Source organism: Solanum tuberosum, unplaced genomic scaffold (assembly GCF_000226075.1).
Source record: "Solanum tuberosum cultivar DM 1-3 516 R44 unplaced genomic scaffold, SolTub_3.0 scf00091, whole genome shotgun sequence".
Taxonomy (NCBI): Eukaryota; Viridiplantae; Streptophyta; class Magnoliopsida; order Solanales; family Solanaceae; genus Solanum; species Solanum tuberosum.
In genome coordinates this window covers 621,492-636,906 of record NW_006239016.1, presented here as the reverse complement: position 1 = coordinate 636,906, position 15,415 = coordinate 621,492, and the positions used below count along the sequence as shown (strand labels likewise).

Below are 15,415 nucleotides of genomic sequence, written 5' to 3'. Positions count from 1 at the left end.
ATTTTATAACGAAGATTTCAAGTGTTGATTACAGGATTCTCAACTTAATATTTGTACATATTTTTGATAAATGTCTTAATATAAATACATTATTTAAGCAAAAATTACTGAATTACGGTATTGTTTAGATACGTTTAAATAACATAATATTTAAAAAGAGATACTCCAACTTTCAAGAGGAAAAAAAAAAGGAGAGAAAAGAAGAAAAGGTAAACTCCAGCATCGAATTAGTACAAGATGTCTTGATGTCACGAGCAACAAAAAAAAACTATTTCATCATTCCATCATGTCATTTTTACAAGTTATTAAACTCAACAAATTATGAATTTAGTGAATAAAAAAAAATGTGTAAAGAAAGTTTTTATCACTATAGTTGCATGGTTTTTATAAACAAAAAATTGAACGAATTGATGGGAAAACATCAATTATAATAACAATTGATTATAATGAAAAAAACAATTAGTTTTAGGCAAAAAATTTAATCTAAAGTGAAACACTATGACTAAGATTTAAGCATTTTCATGTATCATGAATTCATGATTAAGCTAATTCATGGTTTATCTGGGCTGCTGATTTGTGTTGGGTCAACTTGGGCATAACCAAGATCAACCCATTCAATCTCGGACGAATCAGGGGACCATTTACATTTTTGCCCCTCGTGATAAATATCTTTTTTCATGGAACATAAATTTATATTTTCGTGTTATAATATCTCACCAGTTATAATGTCCTAAAATGACTTTAGTTTCTAAGTAAAAACTTTCGATTGATAAAGGTGAACCTCTTTTAAGCGCAAACAAGTAATTATATCCGAATCTAATATGTGTCTGAATTAATTGTCACCCCTAAATTTTTCATCAAAGTTGAATAAAGTAGGCAAAGAACAAAAATGCCCGATTAACTGAAAGAAACAAACAAAAACAAAAGCCAATATAAACCTATGGTATTTGATATTGTTCTATTAGATTTTATTACAATTAACGAACTGAAACTAGATTGATTTTTAAGACAAATTACATTCACAATCAAAATCACAAAGTCCTTTATCTCTCTTTTTAATTAATTTATTACGTGTAGGCGACAAAACTACTCATCATGACCTAAAAAAAGAGTACTTTAATTATAAAGGTTCCTTTGTAATTAATAATTAATACTACAACTTTTCTCTTTCTGGATTGAGCTCTCAAGTTAAATTATGAGTAGCACATATATAATATTTTGCTGTAGAGATATATTTTATGTAGGTCCAAGTAATTGCTTTTCATGGTCGTGACAGCACTGTAAATTAATTACAAAAAATATTAAACTAATAGCCATACAATTAAAAGTAATCTTTCACACTGCTTTTATTTCAAGGTTAGATTGAGGGGGAAAAAACAAAGAAATAAAAAAGAGAATCAGAGAGTGTTAATAATACTACAAAAGGAAAAGGTTAAGAAAATAACGAGAAACTAAGAAAGAAAAAGAGAAAAGGTGACAATTCTTTTTGATTTCCTGAAAATCCGGTTTCATGATATCTTGTCGATTAATTTTATTAGACCAGGCCTCAACTGTTCCTTGGATTACTTTTTTTCGAAACTTCGCATAATCCGCAGTTGTTACCATCTCTATTTTTTGGATGAGCACTGGATAAATCTTCATTATGTAATAACATACAAATCACATGAGAATATAAACTGCACTAGGCAAGTCCTATGCGATAGTGCTAGACTCAAAGGGCACTGAAGAGAATTGATTTCGGGACATCCATACTGCAAACCAACTGAGCCACCCCAGAGACTATGGACTACTTCAAAGCTTCAATTATAAAAATCTTGTTTGGAGCCATCCATTTGAGTTTGTGACCTATTAGTCACATAACAACAACTTTACTAGTTACACAAAATTAAAGCTTCTTCTTAAGAGCGGATATCAATGAATATCAGATACTAGATGAAAAAAATATATATGGTCATCTTTTTTGAAAAAGGGAAACAACCATGGTTATGACGTAATATGAAAGTAATAAGGCACAAAGTGGCTCTAAAAAAACTTCATAATGATTTTGACAAAGCAACTTTCGTCGCGTTCTCTTTTCATTTCAAATTGAAAGGGAGAGACACCTTATAAATCATGGTTAGATAAAATTAAAAAGTTATATACAATAATACGTACATAAACGTAGTAGCTATAATAGTATATATATTAAGCACCATTTCAGGATTACGAATTACAGTCAAACTTCTGTATAACGAAATTATTTATTTGTTAGATAATTTTTTAATTGATATAGTGAGATGTTGTTATAGAAAATATATAAAAATAACATTAGATAAAAACTTTGATTCCAAAATAAACTTGACTGTTACAGTCATGAAATGTTGGTATAGATGATGGTTATATATTATAGGAAGGTATAACTATAATATTTATCACAGAAATTTACCATCTATGTGTTTTTTTATTTCTTCTGGGTTTTAGTATTAAAATAATTGGACTTTGGTATTAATACTCAGCACTCATCAGCTTCTTTTGAATATATTTTGATATTTGTTAGCAGTCCTTGTAATCTGCATATGACACTAATACATATCTAATTTATGAATTAGTTTTCCCTTTTAGGTATTGACTAATTAAGCTACCTTCTAATTGTTGCATTGAGGTGTACACGATCAATTACTTACTACATATGAGTAAAGTCTTCCGATAACTACCCCCAAAATACACAAGTACACCAATAAAAAGGAAACTTGACTAGAAAAAAAAACTAGTTTTTGACATAACAAATCAAAGACACATCTAAAGTATCTCAATTTTTTAAGTTTTATACCTGAATTATTAGGTTTACGACTTTTCTTTTTGAACTATCACTAAATGTTTATCGAAACATATGGTGCATGAAATACTCTCTATTTTAAAAATAAAATATATTGGCACTCCACGTGGATAAATAATTTCACTATGGCAAAACTTAAATCCCGGATTTTTGAATTTTATAAATACCTAAAGTATCGGGTTTGTAAGTTTTCTACCTAAACTATCACCAAGTAGAAACTCGCACACCTAATAATTTTGATATGAAATTCAAAAAAACAGTATATTTTAATTATAATTTTACCCTTCACTCTTGAAAATCAATCCTACACAATACCACTATCAGAGTTTGAATAATTTTCACACTTTTACATTAAAAGATAGCTACATGTAATTACATTCACGATATCAAGATTAGTAACGTTAAGAATATAAGATAAATGTATCAAACATGACAAGTTAAAATGAATTTAAGTTATATAAATAGGCCAATAATACAAAGAATGTTTTATATTACTATTAAAGAATATTGCCCTAATTAAGGATATATATTATATATAGACTACAGAAAAATCTCCTTAAAATGTTACCTGTCATATATAACAGCTAACAATAATCTGATGGTTTACTAACTATATGTATAATTATATATACTAATGTAAAAAATATTTACAATATAAATAAAAGTTAAATCGTAGTAAGTATTATAGGATTCTCCTTTCATATTTGTATGTCATTATCTAACCCCACCACTAACCAACATCTCCTCATCCCATTTCAACCGTTTCTATGTGAGACCAAAACCTCATGAATGAAGAAAAGAGAGGAAAACAAAACAAAAAAAGTTCTTAAAAGACAAACCAAACCACTTTTCATAAATCAACCTTAAGTGGAGCTTTTCCCACATAAAAGTCCAAATAAAAAAGCCACTATAATTAACCATCAAATTGAAGAGAGACTTCATATTAATTCTCTCAAGATGGGAATAAGAGATATTAACTTTCATGTTCATCAAGACAATATGGATGTTTGCTTTGATCAAACTCCAAATTTCATTGAATGGTTAAAACCATCATCTAATAATTCTTCTCCTTCTTCTTCATCTTCATCCACCATCATTCAATCAAATCCCATGACTACTTTCTTGAAACTTCCTCACCTATACAATCCACAAGAAATTCAATGTTTGCCTCTTCTAAGCAAATTAACCGATCCGAAAACGGAGAAGAAGGAGGAAGATTATCAAGTGATGAAGGAAGAAAATATGGAGAAAGTTAGAGTGTCTTTGCATATAGGGCTTCCTGATGTTGATGAAACAAAGCCTTTTAGCAGCTACAAGAAGGAAGAAGAAAATAAGGAGAAAAATAGTACTATTATTAATAAGGGTTGCAATTTCAACAGTGAGAGTAGGTTTTGGATCCCAACACCAGCTCAAATTCTTGTTGGTCCAATGCAATTTGCTTGTAATATATGCAACAAGACCTTTAATAGGTACAACAACATGCAGGTTAGTCATGAATTTTTCATCATGCTTCTCAATTTTTTTTATTTCTCTTCTCATCTTGGTGAATTTAGGATATATCGGTGGATTCAACTGAACTCTTTGTTTTCGACTGGAATTATATATACATATACATATAATATAATATTAGTCTTCATTTGAACTTATTGGCTCTAAATTCTGAATTCACATTAAATCTTCTCTATACTATTAATTTAATGGATCAGGAACAACCTCTATGCTAACAAACAAACAATGAAACTTATGATCATACATGAGAAGGTTTATAAATCATTCCTTTTATTTTTTGCATTGTAGTATATGCTTGATCTAAGTGATCGATCAGATTAATTCTTCAATCTTCACTTCATGTGTCGAGTTTTATCATCAGTGTATTTTGAATATTTCTAATTAGTGTGTTTTTCATAATTAGGCAAGGATAAGATATACACACATCCTATCATTCGATCAGATCCATTTATAAGATTATATTAGATATATTATTATCGATCTAAGAAATTTCAGCTCATTAATTATACTCAAAATTTTGTAACATAAGTATTAGATAAGCACATGCACCTCCTATTAGTCAAAAATATGATCATTCTTATTACTTAGTGCTCTTCGTTTTATCATTTGTTAAATAGTGTCGAATTGGATAGCTAAGCTTTTGAAGGTGAAACATTTTATCATTACTCTTTTAATAAAGCAAAAACCATTAAGATTGCTCTTATTTGATTGCTGGGGTTTCCATAAACAATTAAATGTTACCTTAAATGCAAATAATAATAAAAATCAAGCTATCACAGTAGCACTTTTCCAAGTTCAAAAAGAAAAAAACAGAAAAGTAATGAAGTAAATTTTATCTATCTACATAACTCTTTTTTTTTTTTTAGTTTTCTTTCTATACGTAATATTATGGATTTGATTTAATTTCCATAATCTCACAAAATCAATGAAAATGGATCTGTTTCCCCATCTCTTTCTCCTTTTATTTATCTCTGTTTATCTTGCCTTTTTTTTTTTGTGTGTGTGTGTGTGTTCTTGTGGATTCTTAAAAATACTCATCGTCGTTGCAAATCTTTAGTAATTACAAAGCACTTCTGAATTTGACATCAAACTCATAACTCGTTTCAGTTAATGAATTTAATTTGTAATAAAATATATACAATGTTAGCGAACTTTTTAATACAACGTGTATAGCTTTTATTCCATTATAGCAAGATATAAAGTGAAAAGGAGACAATTTAACTTATATACGTTGATGGTGTCTATCAATGTCTATAGCTTTTATTCCATTATAGCAAGTTACTTAGTTTTCCATTTAATTTATTATGAACAGTTATCTATAATTATCTTTTAGATGATTTGATAAATTTATTTTCCGTGTTGAGTTCATAGAAGTTTAATATAAAAATGAAATTGATAACTAAGCGCAATAATTAGCTAGCATGAGTTTTACTCTTCTAACATGAGCTCAACTTATATGTACAACTTGTTTAATTTTCTATGTTATTACTCATGAACGATTATTTATGAATTATTTTTAAGTGATCTGATAGTCGATATTTTGCAGATGCATATGTGGGGGCATGGTTCTGAATATAGAAAAGGACCAGAATCACTTAGAGGAACACAACCAGCAGCAATGCTAAGGCTACCATGCTATTGTTGTGCTCAAGAGTGCAAGAACAACATCAACCATCCAAGGGCAAAACCATTAAAAGATTTTAGGACCCTTCAAACTCACTACAAGAGGAAACATGGTACAAAATCATTTAGTTGTAGGAAATGTGGCAAGACATTTGCAGTTAAAGGAGATTGGAGGACACATGAGAAGAATTGTGGGAAATTATGGTATTGCATTTGTGGTTCTGATTTTAAGCACAAGAGGTCACTTAAAGATCATATTAGGTCATTTGGTAAAGGCCATTCTCCTCACCCTTCACTTGATGGATTTCAAGATAAGTATTGCATTAATAGTAGTACTGGTGGATCTAGTGATGATGATGATGATGAAGTTAATTGAGGAATTTATTAAAATTATTCTTCAAGAGTAATTAAGAATTTCTCCCTTGCTAATTCAATGAAATTCTTGACTACTCTTGGAGTTAACATAAGTTGGATATGTTTACTGAGTTTGAGTTTTATACATCCTCATCAATATAAACACTTTTCACACCATCCGGTCATTCAAATCTAAAATAAGATATGTTATCTGCTACGACAGGTAAAAATGACCTGATTGTGTAAAAATTGTTTACATTGAAGAGTTATGTTCCTCTTTTCTTTTTTTTTTCTCTTTTTGTTTTTGTGTGTGTGTGTTTGATGGATGGTGCAGCCCTGGCAATTGCTCAGCAACAAAAAAACCTCAGGAAGGGAGGGGTTTGTTGAGGAGCATTAGCATGGTGGTGATCATGAATAAGTAGTATTACTTAGATATACATGGTTTTATATATTACTTTTTTTTTTTACTAATTTTGTGTATTTTGTAACAATAAGGGTGATGGCCTTATAAAACATTAAAGTACATGAAGCAGGTGAATTTTCTCCTTGGCTGTGCTACTTAGCTAATAGGTTTATTGGAGAAAATTTATCAGCTTCATTGCTAACTTGTAATGTTTCATAGTGTAATGAGTTGTGTTTAATTGTCACAGATTTTTCTCGTCTAAAAGTATAAAGTGCTCGAAAGAGTCCACTTTTATTCAATAAATAATGTTATTTATTTTACTTTTATTTAATGAATTAGGTCTTCAAAAAAATAATTATCTAGATTTACACCAGTAGAGCCAAGGGCAAAAACGGACGTATAACTCCATATCCTAATCATCACTATCACCACCACTACATTTTCGTTTTTAATCTTTATAGATTTATTTGATGATTTATGAACATAAAATGACTTTAGGCGAATCAAAGTTTATAATCTAGTGGTATCAGCAAAATTGTCAAGTGGGAAAGTGTAGTATCTTAGGTAAAGTGAAAGTCAGAACTTTTTGTCTGCATAATAGGAGTTTGGGATACTACCAATTAAGTCCCAACATGTATATATATCAGCCACTGGCTGCTAGTGTGAACTTACTTTTTATCTTTTTCAGAATTTTCACACCTTAGTTGGGGAAGTTGAACAGATTATATTAGTAATACATTTTCCTAGTCCAATTTGGAGGTCTCAACTAAGGAAATATATCCTCTCTTTTTTTGTGTAATTTTTACCCTATGTTAAGGGTTGAATCATATCATTAGAGTTGCTGGACCACAACTTTATGCAATAACATGATTACCCCAAAAGAAACTAACGACTGAATTGTTGATGATACAGTCTTTGCATACAAGACTTTCATTCTCCATATCAACTCCAATGGATTTTAAAAATTAAATAGTTGGCGTATAGATAATATATATGTATAATATGTATATAACTAGTGAGTATGATCAGATATTACGAACTTTATCATAACGATGTTGTCCATAAATCAATATTTTGTGGATTGGATTTAATTTCACTTGATTATCTAATGTATAGTTTATGTATATCGATTAGAAAAAACATACCGTAAATTTGAGAGATATTTATATATACCATGTCCAAATTATCAAAGTAATAATATGTTCAATTGGAATGGGAAGACCGGAAAATGTTAATTTCTCATGGGGTGGATTTGACTAGATCAAATGAAACAAAACAAAATTGCTAAATATTAAAGTTTTTAAATTTATTTTTGGTTCTCTTTTTCTCTAAATTTGAAAATATTGGTCAAGAAGAAGGGGTTCTCCACTATGTTTTGTCGGAAGAAATATAAAAGAACCAGGTTCCCATTTCTCTAGTTTAATTAATTTCTTGGCTCGAGCTTATTGTACTGTATATTAGTAATTAATAATATTGGGTTTTTGTATACTTGGTACTAGAATTATATGTGACATTTCCTTAAAACATATGATGGAGTCGTTTGACTATACTTTTCTTCGAGAAAATTGTGTGCCAGATCACGGTGATGGATTATCTTGAACTTTTAGTTCCGCTTTAAAAAACTTTAAAAAAATGACCTGCTTAACAAATTAATATATTGGAAATTTACCTTTTTACAATTCAAAATGTTTTAAAATTATCATTCGTTTTACTTTCAACCATTGATAACTTCCTCATTGATTGTGGTGCAGTGATGAGAATGTTTCACCATTAATCGGAGGTTTCAAGTTTGAGGACAAAATTCTATTGGAAGCGCCACCACCAAATAATGAACATGAGTTTTTCCATTGTAAAGTGATCCGGATTTAATCAGAAAAAAAAAAAAAAACTTCCTTATCATCAAGTAGTCTTGTGTTTGATCTTTGATCCTAAGGGAGCTCCAACGTGAATTGGAGAGTTCTGAATCCAATCTAAAACGTGTCACAATGGATATTTTATGTGTAAAAATACTTTATGAAAAGGTCCAAATTTGCCCCTTTATTTGTTTTTCTTTTCTTTTAAAATTACTCTATGTTATACTACTTTTGGAGCTTTATGGGAATTTTTTTTTTTTTTTTGGTTATTAAGTCAAGTAGATTACTCTACTTGTGAGTCTAGGAGACTAGGACGCAGCACCCTACGTTTCTTTATACGAAGTTCAAGTACTAGAATGTTAAGTGTGTCTTTCTTTTATACAAGTCCCTCTCAAATTCAATTGCTGATAGGAACAAATCATTTGCTTGTGGCCAAACTGTTTGCTTTTCTTTTGAATCAAAGTAGGATTTTGATTGTTGTATTTTAGCCTGTCAGAGAAGCGGTACCTTCATGCTTCACTTCTCATGCAAGCAAACCTTTCTTTTGAATCAAAGAAGGTTGTGAGTGATGTATTTTAGTCAGTCAGGGAAGCGGTACCTTCATGCTTGACTTCTCATGCAAGCAAGCCTTTCTTTTGAATCAAAGGAAGTTGTGACAGTTGTATTTTAGACGTGGTAGCTTCATGCTTAGCTTCTTTCACACTTGCTTGCGTGAGCTTAGAGCCCTTTTCGTTAGGTCCAAGAGATCTAATCCAACAAAATTCTAGCATTGAGCATAGCTAATATATATGAGCCTAAAGCTATAGAGGATCATATTATTCCATAAATATAAATAAAACGATACCTAAATATACAAATAAAGTAGATATTGATGGATTTTTGGGCTGAAAAAGCTCATTGATCCAAATGAATCATTATTCAAGTCTGCTCGTTGATCCAAATGAATCATTCTTCTTAGCTCCCCACCCTTATCCTCTGTTCTTAGCAGATAAATCAACATTTTCCACCACTTCCATGAAACACTAAATCGATACAATTTTCAGATTATCAGAAGAAAAGCTCAGATTCTATCTCAAACAGCAATCGAAAGATGATAATGAAGCTAAAGAGATGCCTCATTTTTTATTATACAGAAATGAGTTGTATGTGATCAGTCTAAACTTAGAGAACTCAAATTCAATCATTCAAACTCAGAACAATTGATTCGCAAGCAAAAATTGACAGAGAACAAGAAGACGACCAGTACATATGAATCCCAATTATACTAGGATGCACTGACTCCATAGGGTCTGATACCGCATAAAATTGTCACAAAAACTGCGATGAACAGTAAATAGAAAGAGAGAGTAATATCATGGGATTGAAAGAGAAATGAGTGATTGTTTTCTTCATTCTCTTAATATCTTGTGCACAACAATCATTATGTATATACAAAGGCAAAATTGCTGCTAACTAACATAGTTGCAAGCACTCAACTCATCTATACAAACTTACACTAACTAATCTGATCTGGCACAAGTCCTTAGTCCTAACTAACTTCAACCAAATGATTTTACACATATACTTCAGCTGCTACATTTAGCTTCATTCCTTGTGCATGAGATCTATGTAAGCTCCATCTGATACACTTGCGTGCCTGTGACCTGCATGAGGATGAAAGAAGTCTAACAGTAGTACAGAGCATTGTTATGTTTCTTAGAATACAATAATGTTTATGCATTCAGTTTGAAAGATTTGTAGTCTTTTTAGATGGTCTAACGGAAGCTGCTAGATAAGGTCTCACAATTTTAGATAGGCCAGAAAGGTTTCTTTGTTTTCGCTATTGCTTCAATTGGAGAAGAAATCAAGGAGTTATCACAACTTTGAGCATAGGTTCCACAAGAAATACCTTATTTGTACCTAATGTTGGATAGATAACACCAAATACTCCGAAGAGAAGACAAAGGGAGCAAAGGTTCTAGGGAGGATTAAACAAACTCATCGATTTGGGGCATTTTGTCTACATAGTTGGCTGATTTCGGCCGTATACAAAGATAATCCACTTGAATATGACAAATATGCAGTTCATGATCCAAAAAGATTTCTTAACAATGTTAAAGACAAAACTGTCTTATGGTTTAAAGATTTTAAATTGGTCCATTGACCTTTTCCATATTCTGTTTTCTATAGGTGAGCATAAGGTTCTTGGTGGAAGTGAAGTTTGAGGAACAGGACGTAGAATACGATACAGTTGAGCCCGAGCATTCAGGACAAAACTGAATTCAAAACCAGAATAGTGTTTACATATATATTCTGCCGTCTCTTATCATGGTTCTAAAGGGATTATAGTAGCTTTGTTTGGTTAAAGGATGATATATGTTTGTTTTTGGTATCATACTTAAAATGAGGCTGATGTATATCTGTTAAAGTTCTTGTGTAAAACTGAACAAACAATTGCAAGTATTTAGTGTCATGTAGTGGGGTGTTTCTTTCCTTCAAATATGCTCTTCCAAAATAGTAGAGTCAAATTTGTAGGAATGTGAATAGGGCATCTGTATCAAAGTGTTTTCATGGATGACACAACCTGTTTGTTCGAGAAGTAAATAAAATAGAAAGAGAGACTAGATGCTAAAACAGAGATACAGAAGTAAAACCCTTTCATGCTTTGTCTCAACACTCGAAGAGGCCCGTGGGAGAGCATATGCTCTTGTGATTTTTCTCTTTCTTTTCCCCTTTTTTTTGTGTGGGTGCCCACACTCTATACAGAGAAGTATAGAACAGCAGAACAGAGAACACAACCCAACAGATCCTTTGTCATTTCTTAAAGGCTAAGTTGTTTATGACAGGAAAATGACTTGATACAACGGAGAACAATGCAAAACGAAACATCCACTTCTTGGATTACTCTAATGTGATATCAGTTATAGACACTTTCAGAACAAGAGAAATTCTAATAAAGCAATTGTATTGTGGCCACATTCCATATACAACTAACAAAACAGAATAAACAATTCCCATCAAAATGTAAAGCACCTACTCGATACAAAAGACATAGTTAACAGCCAACTTAAATGACAATAGGGACAGACGAGACAAATAAGCAACCTCCGAGAAAACAATGCACACCCAAACATAGATATAGATGGTATCAAAATCCAGCATTATATGGTTATACAAAGAAGAGTAAATGGTAGATTTTATTAGCTTAGCAGCACAAATCTTTTTGGTGCATGGAATCCAACTTCTTTAACAGATCTCTACTATCTTAGAGCTGGTCTAACTTCTGCAATATAACTTTTACCTACCCTCTTAATAAAAATCCAGCAATAAATGGTTGGTCCCCATGAATGCTTTAATCAATCATTGCTCAATCTTGCCTTGTCTCTATGGAAGCTTTGCAGCACATGGATCTAAGAAACGTGCTACTGATAGATTTTAGTGCTGAGTACATAAATTATCAATCAATTGGTAGCAATAAACCTTCATACTACAGTCTTTTCCAGCCAACATGAATAAGGAGACGTATACCTTGACTTGAGTCTACTTTGTACATAACAGTGTCCCAAGAACATGTTGCATAGAGTACACAACATTGCCATTGTTTGGCATTTAATATTGAAGCTAAGTACGTTTTTATTTGTGTGCCAATATGTTTTAAGAAAATCATGTAGTAGTAAAGACCAAATGGTGCAATTCATTGAACAATTTACTTAACTAACAAAGAAATACAACAAAGATTTCATTCATTGCTTGTGATTTAATTATACAATTGAGCTGTATCCCAAACAACCTACAATTACAATTTGACAACACTTTCTCCTCGTCTTACCCGTGGAAGAATACTTATACAAGATAAACAGAAAAGAGTGTACTTAACATATAATCAATCAATCTCTCACTTTAAAGGAGTGGAAAGGTCACTGGTATATAGAAACAGGAGGAAACTTGAACTTCTCCGAGATGAATGGTATTACCTGCTGTCTCTCCACCAAATCGCGGTAGAAATCATACTCGGCATCATAGTCATGTAACTTCAGCTCAGTCCTCTGATTTGTATGATAATGATGCTTAGCTGAAGCAGATTTCCCAAATCCAAAAATACTAACCTTCTCGCAAACACCTAAAGCAAGCATCACAGCTTGCAAACCAGAAGAGTAATGGAAATTAGCTCCATCATGAGCAGGTGCCCATTCTTGAAAAGGCTTCCCAGTTCCCTCCACAAATCGTTTCAACGAATAATACTTCACAATCCTAGCGCACAACATGTCAAAGCGTGGATCAGTGACAATTAATGGCACTTTGTGTGAAGAATTACACACCATGTAATCCAAGAAATGCACAGGCTGACATATATACATTACTAAAGCCACATTCACTCCATATGGATGGCAAAAACAACCTTCCCTTCTTGCACAAAAATGCAGAATGTTACTATTCACAAATGAAAGAGTAGTCTTTGAACCTACTCTATGTTCAAACCCCCTATTTCTTGCATTGTTCAGTCGAATTACAGCTTCATGACTATCAATCAACTCCCCATACTCACTCTTCAACAAAATCCCACTATTTCCTACAACAGCACATGATTTATACCTCTTCTCTGATCGTACTAAACCATTATGTCCATCAATAGGAGCCTTAACAGTACTCACCAAATCCATCATCACATCCTTAGGAAGCTTCCTATTTCTGAACCAATCTTGCAAATTCCTCCTAAAACTCTGCCAAAGGCGATAAAACTCCGGTGACCGGAGCTGCACCGATACCCCTCTAGCTGTCCTCGGACTTACATCAATACGATACTTCCCAGAAGACAGAAATGATCTATGACGGTTATGTCCTCTGAAATTCCCTTCCAATAACTCCTCAACCTCTTTCTTCAACCGCGGTTCCCCAATATCAATAGACGCATATTTCAAAAGCGTCTCATTCAGAACCGGTTTTTGAGCCTTCCCAGCAAATGGGTATTCATTTTTCAACTCAATAGAGCTATAACGAAGGGTAATTCGAAAAACAAGTGTAACCGCCACTGCAATCAACAATAATACACTGAACAATGGCCGCATTGTCCGTTTCATCATACCCATATAGCATAATCAGATTAATTGCAGTAAAATAAAACAAAAAAGACAAGATTTTTATAAATGCTAGAGATTGTAGGTGCAAATGATATGTAAAGATCTAGAAGAAATTAAACGAGTACGATTCTGGTTCATATTGGGAAGTGAAAGAAAAATCAAGAATATGAAGATTTATGAGTTGTTGGGTAGGGTTTAAATACAATAATAGATCTGTAACTTCCAAGAGATTTGAGGGGTGGTGGGGCAGAACCCTATTAGTGAGCTGAGGAAGAAGAGAGAAGAAACCAAGAAGATGCTGATATACTTAGAGAAACTGCAATATTTTTTAGTGACAATGGGGTTTGGGTGTTTAACTGTTATGGGTTTCTGGGGATTTTTAATTTTGTACCTGTAGTAATTAACTACTCTTAATTAAGTTTAGTTTCGCTTAATTAAGACGTTAATTACACTTGCTTTAGTTCAACTACTAGTCCAGTAGTACCCAACAAAAAAAAAAGATATATCTTCCGGTCATAGTTTTCGAATATTGTTTTCATCATTTCAAGAGTTCTGAAATCTTTCTCAATTATTATTCTATTTTTTCGGTACTTTTACTAGTCATATTTAAATTATATTTTTTATTAATTGATGTAACGTTAACAATATAAAACAGAGAAAAAGTACTTATTTTTGATGTGTTAAAATTATTAAGTAAAGAAAATGTTACTTTGTGCATTTCAATAGAGCTACTCACTACAATTCATATTGATGTGATTAATTAAAATTTTAAACTATGATGTGATATTTATAATTAAAAAATAAACATGATATAAGATTAAATAAGTTGAAGACGGCAAGTTTTGGGCGGAGTGCGGAGTGCCTATGGATTTGCCGTCAACAACATGATATGGTGAAATTAATTTCTTGTTCCTTTGGAGAAATATATAAACTTAATTTTCAATAAATTTTTTAGCAAAAATATACATATAATTTAATTATTTTTTTTCTCATTTAGGAAATTGTAGGGTTTTAATTAAATTCACCTTATAGTCTTACACTAAAGATTAAGTAATACAGGTTAGGTAGAATTTACTAATTATAAACGTATGCAAATGGATTTCTTATTAACCCTTGATGCAATTTAAACTTTTCCATGGTCGAGAAATTTGAGAAAAAGGAGTTTGAATAATTTGCTTTTGTACTTATCATCACCCCAGGGCATGTTTGGATTTGATTTGAATTTGAAATTTTGTTTGAACAAGTAATTTTAATCACAAAAGTTTTTTTTTCTCATAAACATAAAAATCCCACAATATGTAAAGAAGATACGAGCTTTCTGATCAAAACATCTAATTTGATCTTCAAAATGTATGATCAAACGCCTACTAAATTTTTCTTTTGTTTAAATATTCATCTTTAATGTAGCAGCATGCCTTCAACTTATTTTTTCAAAACATCACGCACAAGCAAACAGGTCATATTAATTATATTTTGTTTCGGTAGGTAATCACATGGTTGAGATGATCATCATGTTTCGTGTTAAAATAGTGTGAAATGAAAACTTAGCTGGTTAACACCAAGAGCATGATGAAAGATTATTTTATTTTTAGAAAATTACCTCCAATTAAATATCTCATTTTGGTTTATGAAAAGTAGTAAAAAATAAAAAAATTCTCGATAGAAAGTGTTCACAAATCCTCTATCATCTGCATTTGAGTTATTTGGACAGTCAATAATTCAATGAGCTATTGATTCTAGATCTACGGACCATGTGCTTGTGGTTATTGGCGACAACCTTTTTGTTAGGACAGTGTAGCAC

General features: G+C 31.7%; 2 protein-coding genes across 2 annotated transcripts; one reads left to right on the top strand and one right to left on the bottom strand.

Moving 5' to 3' along the window:
* Positions 1 to 3,632: 3,632 nt before the first annotated feature.
* LOC102604176 (zinc finger protein WIP3) lies at positions 3,633 to 6,940 on the top strand. Its single transcript, XM_006347179.2, has 2 exons — positions 3,633 to 4,300; positions 5,871 to 6,940. The coding sequence occupies exons 1-2, from the start codon at positions 3,773 to 3,775 to the stop codon at positions 6,321 to 6,323; spliced, it is 981 nt and encodes a 326-aa protein (XP_006347241.1). The 5' UTR covers positions 3,633 to 3,772; the 3' UTR covers positions 6,324 to 6,940.
* A 5,306-nt stretch (positions 6,941 to 12,246) lies between these two features.
* On the bottom strand, positions 12,247 to 13,976 carry LOC102603840 (beta-1,6-galactosyltransferase GALT29A). The gene has a single exon (XM_006347178.2). It carries the CDS (start codon positions 13,621 to 13,623, stop codon positions 12,454 to 12,456), a length of 1,170 nt encoding a protein of 389 aa, XP_006347240.1. The 5' UTR covers positions 13,624 to 13,976; the 3' UTR covers positions 12,247 to 12,453.
* Between the last annotated feature and the right edge of the window lie 1,439 nt (positions 13,977 to 15,415).

Coding starts and splice junctions, on each gene's coding strand:
- LOC102604176 (XM_006347179.2), top strand. CDS start 3,773: ATGGGAATAAGAGATATTAACTTTCATGTTCATCAAGACAATATGGAT. Junction 4,301..5,870: donor ATAGGTACAACAACATGCAG/GTTAGTCATGAA, acceptor GATATTTTGCAG/ATGCATATGTGGGGGCATGG.
- LOC102603840 (XM_006347178.2), bottom strand. CDS start 13,623: ATGGGTATGATGAAACGGACAATGCGGCCATTGTTCAGTGTATTATTG.